Below are 15,550 nucleotides of genomic sequence, written 5' to 3' on the forward strand. Positions count from 1 at the left end.
AAACTGTGACTTTTCTTACTGCTGCTACTGTACAGCCATGAAAATTAATTGGCAAAGTGAGAGGAAATGTAACCCTCCCAGTGGAAAAAGGGATGAAGTCACTCTCCTTCTACTTCAACCTATCCAGCCCCAGAGGTTGCCTACTCTTATCCTAGACATGTGGTCACCCTGCTCTGGTTATCTTAGTACCAGGGAAGGGAAGCCCCAGCCTGCCTGTGAGGTCATCTTTGGTATGCCCTTTGCCACCACGAAGTTCCACCTTCTCCCCTAAACTCCTCAGGCTCAGTTGTGAAATTCTGGGAAGGCAAGAAACAGGCAAAGGACTTCCTTTAGAAGAGGCAGTTGTAAGAGCATGTCTTTTGCCAAATAGATTTTTCCAGCATGACAAAAGACACATTTTTATGACCACCACCCTCCTGTGCCTCCCTTATGTGATAAGTGTACAGAGCCCCTTCTGTAAGTAGATGCAGCTATGGCAGTGATTCCCAAAGTGGGCATCACTGCCCCCCAGGGGAAACTAAGGCAATAAAGGGGGCAACAGGGAGTCAATGACAAAAAAGGGGGGCCTTCAAGCAAAGTATTGGCACACAAGAAAGACAAAGGGAACTACCAGCTTTTAGGTGAGGATGAGGAATTAGAGAACATGGCAGAGGGGGAGGAGCAGCAGCAGCAAAAAGGAGATTTCACATTTGGGGGCCTATTTTGACTGATCTTTGTCAGGACTTGGCTGGCAGATTGGAGCTGTGCTGCTGCACCTGCTTTCTTTTGTTGGACAGACCAAGAGAAGAGGTAGCAAAAGAAACAATGTTTATGTGTAGGAAAAGGGATAACTTGAACAATTTTTATCTCTTACTAGAATTAGCCACCATAGCTAACTGGTATAATTAACCTGGAGCAGACATAATATTCTATCATGCTTAAATGTTCAATAGGAAAAGAACGATTTAATACAGGAGAGGTAGAGAAATACAGGAAAGGTCATGGTGCACTGCAACATAGGCTATACTGTGTGAACTCACAGCCTAGTCCAGATCTGTGAAATATAATGAACAAACCAACAGTTTTACATCAGTCCTCATTCAGGAGGAGATGATGGGTTTCTATTTTTCAGGTAGGAAGACAGTCTAGAGCATACCAAAGTATGTGCCCCAGTCTCCAAATAGGAGTACAGTTTGCCCTCCTTATTTGCAACTTTAACATTTGAGGATTTGATTATTTGGGAGTTTTTCCAGAGGAGCAGAATGGATGAAAGTGAACTAGAGAGACAGAGAGAAAGTGAGCTCTTTCCCTCCACATGTACCCTAGCCACGGAAAAAAGAGGGAAGGAGAACAGACAGGAAGGCAGAAAAAGTGACAAGGGGAAGGGGCAAAGGAAGAGGCAGTGAAGGCCAATGGGCACAGAAAAAGAGGCAGGGAAGGAGGGGCAGAGAAACAGGCAGCGAAGGCTAGCCAGAAAGGCTAGAAAGAGGCAGCGAGGGAGGGGCAGAGAAACAGGCAGCAAAGGCTAGCTGCAAAGGTTAGACGACTAGAAAGAGGCAGTGAGGGAGAGGTGGAGAAACAGGCAAGGACAGTAAGTGAACCACCCAGGACCATGGCAACACCTTTCAGCTTCTCTGGCCATCCTCTAGGGGGAAAGAGAGTAAGGAAGGTGGTGCCATGGATATTCATGGTTTTTCCACTTTTGCAGGCATCCTGCATCCTTAACTCCCATGAATGTGGAGAACCAAATGTATTTGCAGGTGGGTGAATTGGTAGCAGATATTAAGGGGAATTCTCATTTTCTCTCCACTTTTTTACAAAATTAAGCTTTTAGTTTAATTGGCTGGCTCTGCAAAGGGCTTCAAGCATGCCTGGAAAGGAAGGCCAGTGATGGCAGTAATGCCCTGCTGAAGTCACTCACAAAGCAGGTAGCTTTTAAAAGTAAGAAAATAAAAAGATAAGAAGTCCTTCCACACCCACTGTGAAGCCTTTTTCTCTCTAAAGTCTTCCCTTCTCCTCATTTTGATGTCTTCCTTCCAGAAATCTGGTAAGGATAGTGGGGGAAATGAGATCAAGTTTAGTAATGGAGAACCACTACAAATAAATAAGTTATTGTTGTTATATCAGGTTCCTAGGGTGCTTTTTTAAAATAAACACAAACATATACACAAGCAAAATGGGCACATCAGCTGCTACAGTCACTAAAGCTAAACAAGTACAGGCCTAATCAGCAATGTGGATGGAAGACCACCTTTATAACATACTTGCTTTTTTAAAGTAAAGCAACAAGTAGTGGTTTAAGGATGAAGAGGCTAGCATTAGGAAGAAATGTATACTTACTGGCAAAGGCACAGACATGACCATATTTCCTCCATAAACAGCAGGAACATAAAGAATGCTTGTCCCAGTGTGAGGATCTATTCTTTGAACAGGACTAGGGGATTTCCCAAGACTGGGATGAGGCCCAGGAGGAGGAGGGGGAGGTGGTGGTGGTGTATATGGTCTGATAGGATTTCCAATTAAGACAGAAGGATTAGGTTGAACTGGAAATAAACAAGAAAACCAACATGGATGTAAAGGTCATTGTACATCAGTATTAAATTTCACAATACGACTCTTATTTTCCAAACATTTCATACAGTAGAAATTATTTAAAGTCAGATTCTGCCTGAAACAAAAACTGGCATGTCGATGTCATGAGACCACCTCCACTATTACATATACAGCAGGCTTTAATAATAAATCACAACAGATCACAAGCAGGCGACATGTGATGCACCAGATGTTGGCCTACAATTCCTACTGGCTCTAAACAGCATAGCTTCTGGTGAGGGTTAACAGGAGTAACTGTTGCTAAATTTATTTATATCTCACCTTCTTCACAAAATTAGGATTTAAGGAAACTTACAAATTAAAATAAATACAATACAGTTAAAACCAATGAACAGATGGACATTAAAAGAGAGTTCCAAAGCCTAGAGGCAACCACTGAGCAGGTCCTATCTTGTGTCTCTACCCACCAAAGCTGTGAAGGTGGCAGAACTGAGAGAATGACCCATTCTGAGAATCTCAGCCTCCAGATCACATGAAAACATAATTTGGACCTAAGATGGACAGTGTTTTATAGGACATAACCAGCACTTTGAATTGTCCCTAAAAACAGACCAACAGTGGGGCTGCTGAAGCAAGAGAGTTGCGTGATTCCAATAACCAACTCCAGTTAACCATCTGACTGCAGCTCTTTGTACAAACAGAAATTTCTCAACACTTTTCAAATACACTCCAAATAGAGTACTTTACAGCAATCCAAATGGGAGGTAACTAAAGCATATGTAACCATGGCCAAATCAGGTTTATCACAGTTGGCACATTAGTTTTAAGTGAGCAAATGTACTCTTAGCCACTGCAGTAACCTAGACATCCAGGCAAAACTGAGTACATCCAAGCTGCATGTTCATGGGAAATGTAACCCTATCTAACACAGGCTTAATTCCCATCCCCTTATATACCTTTTGACACAAGACAAGATAGAGTATCTATATCTTGTGCGGATTAGGATTCAGTTTCATTGTTCTCATTCACTGTACTGCTGATGCCAGATGTTGGTTTAAAACCAAAATATCTTCTTTGGAATTTGGTGGGAAAGAAATGGGATCAGAGCATACTGATGGCACCAAACCTCAGGCCTCTGGACAATCTCTTCCAGTGGTTTCATGTTCATCCCACAACCAACCATGAAGCCAGACTGAAATGGATCTAGATAATCTGTCTCATTCAGGAACCTCTGGAGGAGGGAGGCCACCACACAGTCTAATAACTTGCACAAAAACAGAATATTGAATGCTGGCTGATACCTATATATTTTAGAACAGTTTAGCAAAGGATTTTTCAATGGTCTTTACATCTGCTCCCTTTGGGAATGTTGGAATCCTGCACTGTTCTAAAAGGGCACTATCTTCTTTACCCATTTGGCCAATATTCCTCTGGCTTGTACAGTTGGCTTTTCGTATCCACAGGGGTTCCATTCTGGGGGGAACATACCCCAGACAGCAAAATCTGTGGGACCTCAAGTCTCATTCTTCCCAATGGTGGTGTGATATGTGCACAATTGCATTGGCATGACCCTGTGTATGCATCGTCATTGGGAAGAAGGGGCAGGAACATCTGTGGATGCTCCAATCCATGGGTAGCAAGCCCACACAGAAGGAGAGCAGGCTGTATAATAAGCCAAAAAGGGGGCTTAGTGCACATCTCACTTCTCCAAGGATTCTGTCTACATCCTTGGGGTTGTACAAACTAAAAATAATGCATTATTATTGGACAAGCAGTGCCCAAAGTTATATCTGTTGGGACTGTATCAAATATAGCGTTCAAGTCAGAATGGATTTACGTGATTATTATCTGCAAAATACCACAAAAATTATTCATAGTGGGATGAGTAGACTATGTTTGACCACTTAAAACAGCTCCACTCAACAGTGGAGTAATGGCAGAAAAGAATAATTACTTTGCTACTCCCAATGACATAAAGCAGGCCTTCATATAGGCTCTAGCCTGTGTTTGGTCAGTTTCACTCTGAGTCTTCTGACAATATCATTCTAGCCCCCTTCTCACTCGTTTCATCACTACCAGCAATTTAAAAAAACAGTGGCTGGTTTGAATCTATTGTGTAGGTGGAGACTCCAAGGAGTAATCACCCACTTCTTGACCAGCTCCTTATTCCAAAGGTCAAACAGGGCTTTGACAGAATGGCCCACTCAAATGATAGGAAAATCCCCAAAAGCCACCAGCAGTCCAGCAACCTCCTAAAGCAGACTAATTTAATCAGTCCTCCATCCCTGCAGGACTTCTGTGTCCCAGTAAATCCACCAGACAGTAATCTGTTCATAATCTGTTTCTTTTCTTTCTTTCATTTTTTTTTACAAGAGCAAGGGATTTACTGGCCCAGTAAAAGAAGGATGGAGGTAGACACATGGAATCAGGGAGCAACCATAAGAGTTGTAGAGGGCAGAAGGAAATGCAGAGGACAGAGCTAATTGTGATATCATAGAGGAAGGGAGTTCAAAAGGGTGTTGACCGTCTCCCAAACCGTAACCATGGAACTCCAGAAAGTTCCTTCACATCCAAACCACCCCATCCCATCCAGTGGAGAAAATAAGGTCCAGACTATGATGAGCAACATGAACGGAGTCAAATACTACTTGAGACACACTCATGGTTGTCATGGCATCCATATAATACTGAACACCTCTTGTCAGGGGAGTTTCAGAGCATGGATGTTGAAGCCCTCCAGCACCACAAGCTGAAGGAATTTCCAACAACCAACCTGAGACTACCCCAGATAGCTCAGGAAAGAAGACTGTTGAGTGGTGGGATGGGTGATATATTAACAGAATTCCCATTCGCTCTAACTACCCATCTTCAGATACACACATCAAAACTGCTGAGGGACAGGGCATGTGATCAAGGTGATGGTATCATGACAGACCATTGTAACTATGCCTCCCCACTTCCCAAGTCTCACCTGTTGCTGCACAGAGACGCCTGGTGGACAAAGCTGAAAGTCTCATTTAACCAAGTCTCTGTAGATATACCAGTTTGGCATGCTCATTCAGAATCAAATTCCAAATAGCTATTACTTTCCTTTTGATAAAACTGGCAGGCATTCAAAAGCAGTATTGTCAATGCAAGGAAACTGTCACCAATGCTATCCAGGCTACTTGAGCAGGGAGATGGTTGGGGAGACACCCTTCCTCCATGATAACACCATTATCTGAATCTCCTCTGCATCTCCCTCTGCCCTCTACAACTCCAATGGTTGCTCCCTGATTCCATCTTCTCCCCCATCCTTCTTTTACTGGACAAGTAGATCTGTTGCTCTTAAAAATAAAAATAAAAGAAGAAAAATACTATACTGACAGGCAGATATAAAAAGGTAGCAAATCTTCTCTTCCATCTACCAAAGGGACAGAACCTCATCTTTATGCCCCCTGTCAAGTGGCTCCTCTACCAACAGTAGGCCTGTCACTGCTAGACTCCTGATTTTATAGCCCAGATGGGCAAGCCAGCTGAGCTCACTGGAAAGCCATAACACTTCTTAACATCTGAAATCTTTAAGCTCCCTATCTCTGTCTTCAGTTATATTACATCCTAAACACAATTTCACTGAACCAAATTAACAGCCAAGTTTAAAGAAGACTTTATTTCAATTCCTCTGAATTTTCTCAACCAAAATATCTAAGCAGCTTTCCAAGCCTGCTTCAAGTAGAACTCACTTTAAAGTTTAAGGAAAGAATGGGGAAAGGTCTTGAGTATGCATGCTGGTATGCATGCCCCCTCCTACGCACTCTTCCTACTGTGGAGGCTTGCGCCAGGAAGGAATTAATCAATCTAGGAGATTCCACTGTAATTTGAATTCAGGATGTTCCTTGATCTGGAATATTACGTTTTAGGGAAATACAATAATGTAATAAATAAGTATTACAAAGCCACATTGCAAGATTGATCATCTCTAGCCACCAAAGTGCCCTGAAAGAAAGCAAGGAACCCAAACAGGCTCACAGATACTTGTTCTGAGATCATTCTCTTTCTTCTGAAAAGTCATTCATTTTCTCTAAGAAAATAAGCAAATTTAAAAGCAAACTTCAAAACTGATTTGCATCAACAATACATTGCTTGGCACTTACCAATTCCATCACTCTGGAAATGATCATTCTGGTTATGATGATGGCCTTTCACCTTTTAAAAAGAAGTGATCTAGAGTTAAAGAAATTCTAGCTGCATATTTATTTAGCATTAAGTGAGACTAAAGAAACTGAGGAATGGCTAACACATTTCTTAATTTAAACAATGAATAACAACATCACATGAATTATTTACAAAAGATGAAACATTATTTCCTCCATTTCCAGTCCTCAGAGATAAATGTGAGTGATTATGCATCAAAATCACATTACCTACACATGGAGGGAAGTATCAGCATGCTTGTGGAAATCTTAAGGTTTGAATAAATAATGTTTAAAATATTATTTTAAACCCAAGGGTAGCTTGAAAACAACAGCTCCGTGGCAACAGAGTGCTGCTGAGGGATAGGTAGCAAATGGGCAATCTGACCAGGACTCTCTTAAAGAAGACAAGCGTCTTCTTCAACTCCAGTGTGTACAATTGATTTCTGTACCAACACTGTCAATATTACTAATCAGAGGCACACAAATGTACAGGTTCTTGAGGGGGAACAACAGGAGCTGGAGTGTAGCTGGGGGGGCGGGGGGGATGAAGGCACAGACCCCTCCCATTAAGAAATCTTCCTTCAGTTCACATATTTCTACCATTGTGGAAACTGAAACACTGAGAAACATCCACAGCTATTACTCTTGTGTTTTCTGTGTTTGTATTCCCTTGGTACTTTGCCTTCCCCCTTCCTTTTGATGCCTAATGTTATTGTTGTCCTTCAAGTCCTTTCTGACTTATGGCAACCCTAAGAGAAACCTATCCCACGGTTTTCTTGTGAAGATTTGTTCAGAGGAGGTTTGCCATTGCTTTCCCCTGAGGCTGAGAGCATGTAACCTGCCCAAGGTCACCCAGTGGGCTTCATGGCCTAGCGGGGAATCAAACCCTAGTTTCCAGAGTGTAGTCCAACACTCCAATCATTATGCCATGCTGGCTCTTTTGGATGCCTAAACTCTGAGCCCATACAGACAGGCCAAAATAAAGCTGCTTTGGGTCACTTTGGAAGTATGCTGTTTAAATTATGCATGTGCCCTATGAGGCCAGAAGCTGCATCAAAACCATGCTCTAGTCCTAAGGACTGGAGCACAGATTTGGCACAGCTTCTGGCTTCTTAAGATGTGTGTGTCATTTAAACAGCATACCTCCAAAATGATCCAAAGCAGCTTTATTTTGGCCTGCCTGTATGGGCTCTCTGTTTCTAAATGCTCAATTACCGTTTTAAATGATTGCAGTGCTAGAAATTTGGGGACTGAAGAGAAATCCCATTTGGGGAGGCAGAATTCTTATTTGAGGAGTAATTTTCTAGTTTTGCCTTCCCCATACCTATACCCCATACACACCTATACCCTGGAAGAGCTCTCAATACAAAGAAGTATGCTGAACTTAGTGCAGTATTTCATCCCACCAGCATAAACTGTGATCTCAGTTCCAAACCTGCTCTTGCCTACAGAAAGGCACCCACCCTCACATTCATAAAGAAGGACGAGGAGGAGAAAGAATCCACATACTTGAGGGAAATCCAAAATTTGACGAACAAGCAAAGAAAGGAAGGGAAGGAAAAGTAGGTAGGTAGGTAGGTTTTGGGGGGCACCAGTATCTGCATGGTCTGTCCCCAATACGCTGATTAATGCATGTAAGTAATTGACTTGGATTTCCTCCAAGTCAATTAGTTTTATTAATTTTTTTAATCAACTTTAAGAACTATGCTCTGAAATAATGTTTATAGGCTGTCCTTATTCAAGGGTTAGAGACAAGCATACAATAGAATATTTTATTTATGTATAGCATTTGTGAGAGTTTTTTATTCCAATCCCTGGAAAGACCAACATTTGTTTAGTGACTCTTCAGGCTTGATCTCTTCTAGGACCCATTTGTCTTTTTGGCCATCCACAGTATACTCAGTACTCTTCTGCAGCACCACATCTCAAATAAGCTGATTTTCTTTCTAACAGCTTTCTTCACTATCCAGCTCTCATATCCAAATATAATGATGGGATATACAATGGCTTGGATGATCCTAACTTTGGTATTCAGTTTATATCTTTGCACTTTAAAATCATGTCTTGTTCTTTCATAGCTGCCCTTCCCAATTCTAGTCTTCTTTTGATTTCTTGCTGTAATCACCATTATGATCAATGATTGAGCTAAGGTATGGGATCAATCTTTATCTATTTCAATTTCCTCATCGTCTAGATTGAATTTCTGTAATTCCTTCAACCACAAGCCTGCACTTTCCCCTCTGACTTTTTTAGTAACTTTTTCAAACATTTGTTATTTTCTGCTAGGAGTATAGTGTCATCTACATATCTTAGACTGTTGATATTATTTCCTCCAATCTTCACTCCTTCTTCACCTGTGTCTAAACCTACTCTGTTTATTACATTTTCTGCATTCGTGTTGAACAGATAGGGTGATAGAATGCAGTCTTGTCTGGCCCCCTCCTATACTGACATTTACCTTCTTTCTCTCTCTCTTACGTACTTTCAGCAATTATTACTCAAAGTCATAGTTTCAGCCATGAAAACGCAGCAAATAGGAAGTTACTGATCTGGCAAGCCCAGTGTATGTATGTATTTATTTCCTGGTGAAAGATATGAGACCTAAATGATTGCATGTTTATAAGTATTATACCTAACCTACTTCTGTTCAACCCCGGTCCAAAATTGCTGGCTATTGGACTTCCCTTGTTTACACCCAACATTTCATGCTGTCTCAATTGCTAGTTTTATCATTACAACAGCTATAACCAGGAGTGGGAGTAAAAGGTCAGGAAGATGAAGGTTTTCCTATTTCAATATGTTGTCAGGAACCAAATTGTAAAATTCACTGATGCTTAAGAACATACCTTCCCCAGGGAAAGGTCTATGCAGTTTTCCAGAAGTCAGACCACATTAATCAGTTGTCTGTTTATAGACAAGTATAAATACTGACTCATAAATAAAATGGATTAAGACAAATAGACCACTGTTTTACTAGTTACTACAAAAATATAAGATGGTGGCTTTCTACAGTTTATAAATAAAGGAAATAGATTATATTTTAAGTCTACAGCCTAAAGTATTATTAACCTTGAATTAGCAAGTCTTTATATTTTTAGAACATGTCCAAGAACTTTATCCATAATATAGAAACCTTCACACCTGCTTTATCAGGTTTATCATTTCTGCTTTAAAATAGCCTATGAAATTTAAGCGGGTGGGCTTTGAAAAAATGGGTCTGAAAGGCTCTTGTTTCTTTCTTTTTTTTTTTTTACCTGACACTAACACTGTACCACCAAAGAGGGAAATTAACAATATTTTTAACCTTCCTTTTTCCTTTTACATTGTACTTTTGCTCTTGAAAATGGTCTTGTGGAGCTCAGTGCTTATAGTCACTCACTGATTTCTAGATCAAGCAGACTTGTATTAAAAGTGATAATGGAGATGTTTTCAACTCCAGCCTGTCAAATCCTTAGCTGATTACATTCAATTAGATTCATTCTGACTTGCTGATAGCAGCTACCAAGAAAGTTCTTTAAGGTAGGTTTTTGGCACTTTATATTGGAAGAATTGTGTTGCATTCACTTTTGCTATACCTTTCTAAATGGGTCCCACAGATTTTTTCCGCCTGGCACCCCTCATTGGTACCTCACTATGAAAATCAGTACGGCATTGGCTTTTATCCAAAGGTGTATTTCCAGTATACACCTTCCAGTATACAACAAAGAAGTGGGAACCCATAGCCTATTAAGCTTTCCTAAACCATCCTTCCTTTCACTTTTCCTTGGTCCAAAACAGATGGCCAGGAAAGTGCAGCTTCCAGTTGCTCTGGGGGTATACCATTTAGACAACACGCACACCCAGAGCAGCCAGAAGCCACACAGAGAGTGAACCTGGCTAGGAAAAGCCAGCTGGAAAAGGAGCAGAGAACGTCCGTTCTTTGCCAGCAGCCCGTTCAGGACTGTGGTTGCAGCCCAGATCAGGACCAGGACCATGTGGTCGCCATGGTCCTGCACTGATTTGCCCTGTCTGCACTAGCCCCTTGTCAGGAAAGGCAAGACAGTGGAACAGTTTCCACGTGTACTACTATTTCACAGTACTCCAGACATATTGAAGCAGCAGCTCCTGGAGAATCTGCATATCTCTCACTTTTCCCAGGCAAATGGAGTCTGACTCAGCCACTGCCTCACTGAGTGCTCCTTGAGTTGGAAGTTATAGATTCAAAGCAATCATGGCATCTTGTAATGGTGGCCTTAAGAGGCTTGTCATATCGATAAGACAACTCAGTGGGGGCACATGTGAGAGTGTGTGTGTGTGTGAGAGAGAGAGAGAGAGAGAGGAGGAGGAGTGCATATATGAGCAAGTGGGCAGGGGCAAAGAAAGCATGTCAGAGAACTTGCCAGTAGTTTGAGTGGCCCCATCTACTGAGGGCATGCCTCTCCCTTCATGGTTCTATAGGTTTTCAACTGAATGGTACAATGCTCTTCCAGTTTGTTAGCACCAAGGCAGCTCCAACTTTAGAAATTTATCTTAGAATTCAGCTCCCTCTCTTCATATTTAAATGATGCTTCTATTACCCTGATACCTAAACCTGATAAGGGCTATACTCGCTGAGTTAATTAGCCTATGTCCTTACTCAATGTTGATATAAAAATAGTATGAATTCATCTTTGGTATACCCTGACCATGCAGAATTTATCAAAAACAGGCAGGAAGCCATAATATTCAATAGGTTGTGGACTTGATTGCTTTGAGCTCGGATAGAACTGATGAGCCAGCCATTATTTCTTTAGATGCCGAAAAGGCCTTTGCCATTGCCTAATTATGGGTTTCCTAAAATATTCTTGAAATGCATAAATATATATATATATTCAGCACAAAGAGCATGGATTATAACAGTGGTCTTCTTCTTTTTACACTGAAATGGAGTACAAGGCAGGGATGTCCATTGTCTCCTTTAATATTCAATTTGTGCTTGGAATTCTTAGCAAATGCTATTAGAAAAAATTCCAGAATCAATGGATTTGAGCATGTTAGTTTAGAGTGCAAAAACGTTGTTTTTGCAGATGATCATCCGTTGTTCATTTCAAAGGCCCAGCAGTGGATCCCTGTTTGATGCAGTTGATTAATCATTCATAATTTTGGTAAAATATCTGCACATTCAATTAATTGGTCCAAGTCAGAAATACTGCCAATGGGAGACAAGACTGTGTGTTTAAAACATGACAGTTTCAATATTGCTCAAGTTCTATTACTTATTTGGGTATAATTATTCCTAGGCAGTTATCTCAGATGATTACTCTTAATATAATACCTTTGGGCATATCTGTTATCTTGTATTGACTGTAGGACATATTCACTTAAAGGTCAGCTGTGGAGTCTTCATTTCTGGCACCTCTAGTCACATGGACTGTGGAGTTGTCCCTCCACATTTGTGTGTAAATCTTTTGCAGACTTGATTATTCGTGGATAACTGTATTTGCCACTGCTTCTGCTGCTGCCCTATACTCAACTGAAAAAAATATGTTCCCTCTAGGAATTTCTAGTCCTCCAGCACAATAATTTAAAAATTAAAAACAAAATTAAAAAGAGATTCTGCATTTTTCTGATTCATTTGTCTGGCAAAGAAAAATCACTAGAATCAGACAGGAATTTGCAAGCAGCAAGTGAGCACACACACACAAACACTGCGGCAGTCCCATTTATTTAACCCGACAACGGCCTGCTGTGATGCATTTAACAACTACTTTGTAGATAAAATCTCTCAGATGAGAGCCGACTTGGATGCCGGAGTTATAACAGAATCAACTGATGAGGTGTCCAGCAATTCCGCTGATGTGGTTATACTGGATCAATTTCAATCCATAAGTACTGATGACATGGCCAAGCTCCTTGGTAGAGTGAAGAAAACAACTTGCCCTCTTGACCCTTGCCCTTCGTGGCTGGCCATCCAGGGGGAAGATGCCTTGAGGGTGTTTTTAAGGGACATCATCAATGCATCTCTTAGGGAGGGTCATGTTCCATCCTGTTTGAAGGAAGCGGCGGTTAGTCCACTCCTGAAAAAACCTTCCCTTGACCCCCTGGATATGAAGAACTACAGGCCAGTCTCTTTACTACCATTTTTGAGCAAGGTGATCGAGAGGGCGGATGCTCTTCAACTCCAAGCTGTCTTGGAGGAAACCGATTATCTTGATCCATTTCAAACTGGCTTTAGGATGGGTTTTGGGGTGGAGACTGTCATGGTCGCCTTAGCTGATGACCTTTGTCTGGGCATCGACAGGGATAGCTTTTTGTTAAAAAAAAAGGTCACTTGTTGCCAGCTTATTTCTGTATACCATTCAAAGTGCTGGTCATGACCTATAAAGCCCTATATGTCCAGACTCCTTGAAAGACTGTATCTCCCTGTAAAAGCTGGCCCAGGCTCTGAGATCCTCAAAAGAGGCCCTTCAGTCCCACCATCACAAGCACAGTTGGTGGGGACATGAGACGGCCTTTTCTGTCCCTGCCCCTAGACTCTGGAACACACTTCCCAGTAAGCTCAGACCAGTCCGTTCCTTGAACCTGCAGAACCCTAAGATCTTCAGGGGAATGCTTTCTCTCAGTCTCATCACCATCACAGGCTCACTTAGTGAGGATAGCTTTCTCAGTGGCTGCTTCCATCCATAGGTGGTTAGGCTGCCCCACTCCCTCTTCTCCTTTCACCAGCAGGCAAAACCTTTTCTTTTCATGCAAATATTTAATACGCAATTTTGCCCACTAAAGCTTCTTATTGGAATGGTTGCTTTGGTATGTTTGAAATGGTTTTATACTTTTAACTTAGCATTTTTAAGGATTTTACATTTTATATTTGCTTTATTAATGTGGTTCATTAATTTTATATTTGGGTCCAATTTGGGAGAAAGTTGGCATATAAATAAAATAAAAGCCAGAAGTGGCACCAAAGCAGAGGGAGAGGCAGTGACTAGTGCCTCTTATAAATTCTCTTGGGATGGACTAAGCTCTTGCCTTTTATTACTGTACTCAGAGAAGGGAATGGTTCCTTTTTTAAATAAGAGTTAAGGTAGAATATTTACACTGACCTGTGGATAAATCAACCCAGGTTTTCTGGATCAATGCTTTGACTAAAATGTCTAGATTTATATATGGGTATATGCAGTACTTCAATATTGCTTTAATAAAGAAGAGTATTTGTACAGCCTTTTTGAAAATAAAGTTCATGATTACTAACACAATCATAAAACACCCTTATTCCGGATCTTGTGGTAGTGACACTCAGATGGAAAGCTTGCATATTATATAACTGGAACTCTAGCAGCATGTTTAGCACCATTACCATTAAACCACAAATTTACATACTGGATGTTTTTTTGGACATTTATCCATGGCTTCTTAAGCAATGGTTTATGAAGCTGTAAAAGAAGAACTATAGCCAAGCACTCTCTCTTCAGATCCTAAGTTGAAATTCAAACCTGAAAGTTCATCACTGAACATGTATTTGTCATGTACTTTATTCCTTTGTCAATGAGAGAAGAAAGAAGTCTGTGGGCAGAGTGTAGGTTTAACATAAATTTTATGACTAACGATACCCTTTAACAAAATTCCACTGAGTCTCAGGAAACTATTTTTTTCCTTTTACACTACAACGTATGTCAGAAATATTATGGCTTCTAATTGATAATTAAAAAGCAAGATGACAAATGTTCTAACTCCAAACTGCATGCCATAATAAAACCTCTGCAGAAATAGGAGTGTTATTAATATATGGATCTTGAAAGTGAAGAGTAATTTTTGGACAAGCCATTTCCTAAAAGCCTAACATTTCAATGCATCATCTTCATTATGTTGCAGAAGGTAATGAATTCTGATAAATGAATATTTCCAATTATGAGAATTCTTCTGCAAATGACTGCCAAGGAAAAAGCTTTCTCTTTCTATTCTGTCAAATAAACTCTGAAAATGTGAATGAAAATAGCATTAATTTGAAAAACTGATATAGTGGTTAACTTGCAAACAAAAACATGCAATTTTTTAAAAACAGGATTTCCCTCCTCAAGGTTCTAATACAGTGCACCCTTACAAAATGTAACATAGCAAATATAATTTCTCACATGAATTTTAGCAGCTTTTGGCTGGATTACTGCAATATCTTTTAAACCTACTTTCTCACAAACCCTACTACTTAATATACAGCTACATTCTACAACACCTGATAACAGTCCTTCAGTCCAGCACTGTTCCTACTCACATGAAGAAACAAAACAATCCACCTGTTCATTTTATTTCTTGACAGATGCTTGATAGCTCTTAATAATTTCATCACTGGTGACACTTTACCTTTGGTGGAGATTGCTGTAGTTTACTGATGTTTGATGAATGCTGCTGACGTAGAGCCCGTGGAATAAATTCAGGAGCCAGTGGGTTCAATACATAGGTTTTCTTTAATTCCAAAGCTTCCAACTGAGCTTTGATCTGGTCAAATGTGATACCATGCAGACTTTCATTATCATGACACAAGGCAATAAACCTTTCCCAGAATTTCCTAAAGAAGTCAGTATAAAAGGGATAGAATTTTATTGTTTGCTACATACTGTATATACTCATGTATAAGTCTAAAGATTTTAGTCAAAAAATTGATTCCAAAAACCTGAGTCAACTTATCCACAGGGCAATGTACTGTAAATACTGTACTTTAACTCATATAAAAAGAAAAAACATCTCCTGGTGAAAGGCAAGAGAGTAATCTGTTCGGGAAGCACTGACCGCCCCGCCCTCACTCTTTCATCCATCCTGCCTTTAATGTGGTCACAAATAGTTACACCTGCTGAACTTTTCTAAGTTCTTTGGCATTGTTTTCCTTTGCTTTT

General features: G+C 40.5%; 1 protein-coding gene across 3 annotated transcripts in view; it reads right to left on the reverse strand.

Moving 5' to 3' along the window:
* The window catches only part of HELZ (helicase with zinc finger), a 183,029-nt gene that overhangs the window by 42,421 nt on the left and 125,058 nt on the right, over positions 1-15,550 (reverse strand). For all 3 annotated transcript variants that reach the window (XM_089540895.1, XM_089540888.1, XM_089540904.1), the window contains 3 exons: positions 15,021-15,225; positions 6,666-6,717; positions 2,320-2,522 (listed from right to left, as the gene is read on the reverse strand). In XM_089540895.1, the coding sequence (XP_089397021.1) occupies positions 2,320-2,522; positions 6,666-6,717; positions 15,021-15,225 (460 nt within the window). The remainder of the gene's footprint in view (positions 1-2,319; positions 2,523-6,665; positions 6,718-15,020; positions 15,226-15,550) is intronic.

This window comes from Sceloporus occidentalis, unplaced genomic scaffold, assembly GCF_023333645.1.
Source record: "Sceloporus occidentalis isolate IW3139 unplaced genomic scaffold, rSceOcc1.0.p SCAF_1, whole genome shotgun sequence".
In the NCBI taxonomy this organism is placed as follows: domain Eukaryota; kingdom Metazoa; phylum Chordata; class Lepidosauria; order Squamata; family Phrynosomatidae; genus Sceloporus; species Sceloporus occidentalis.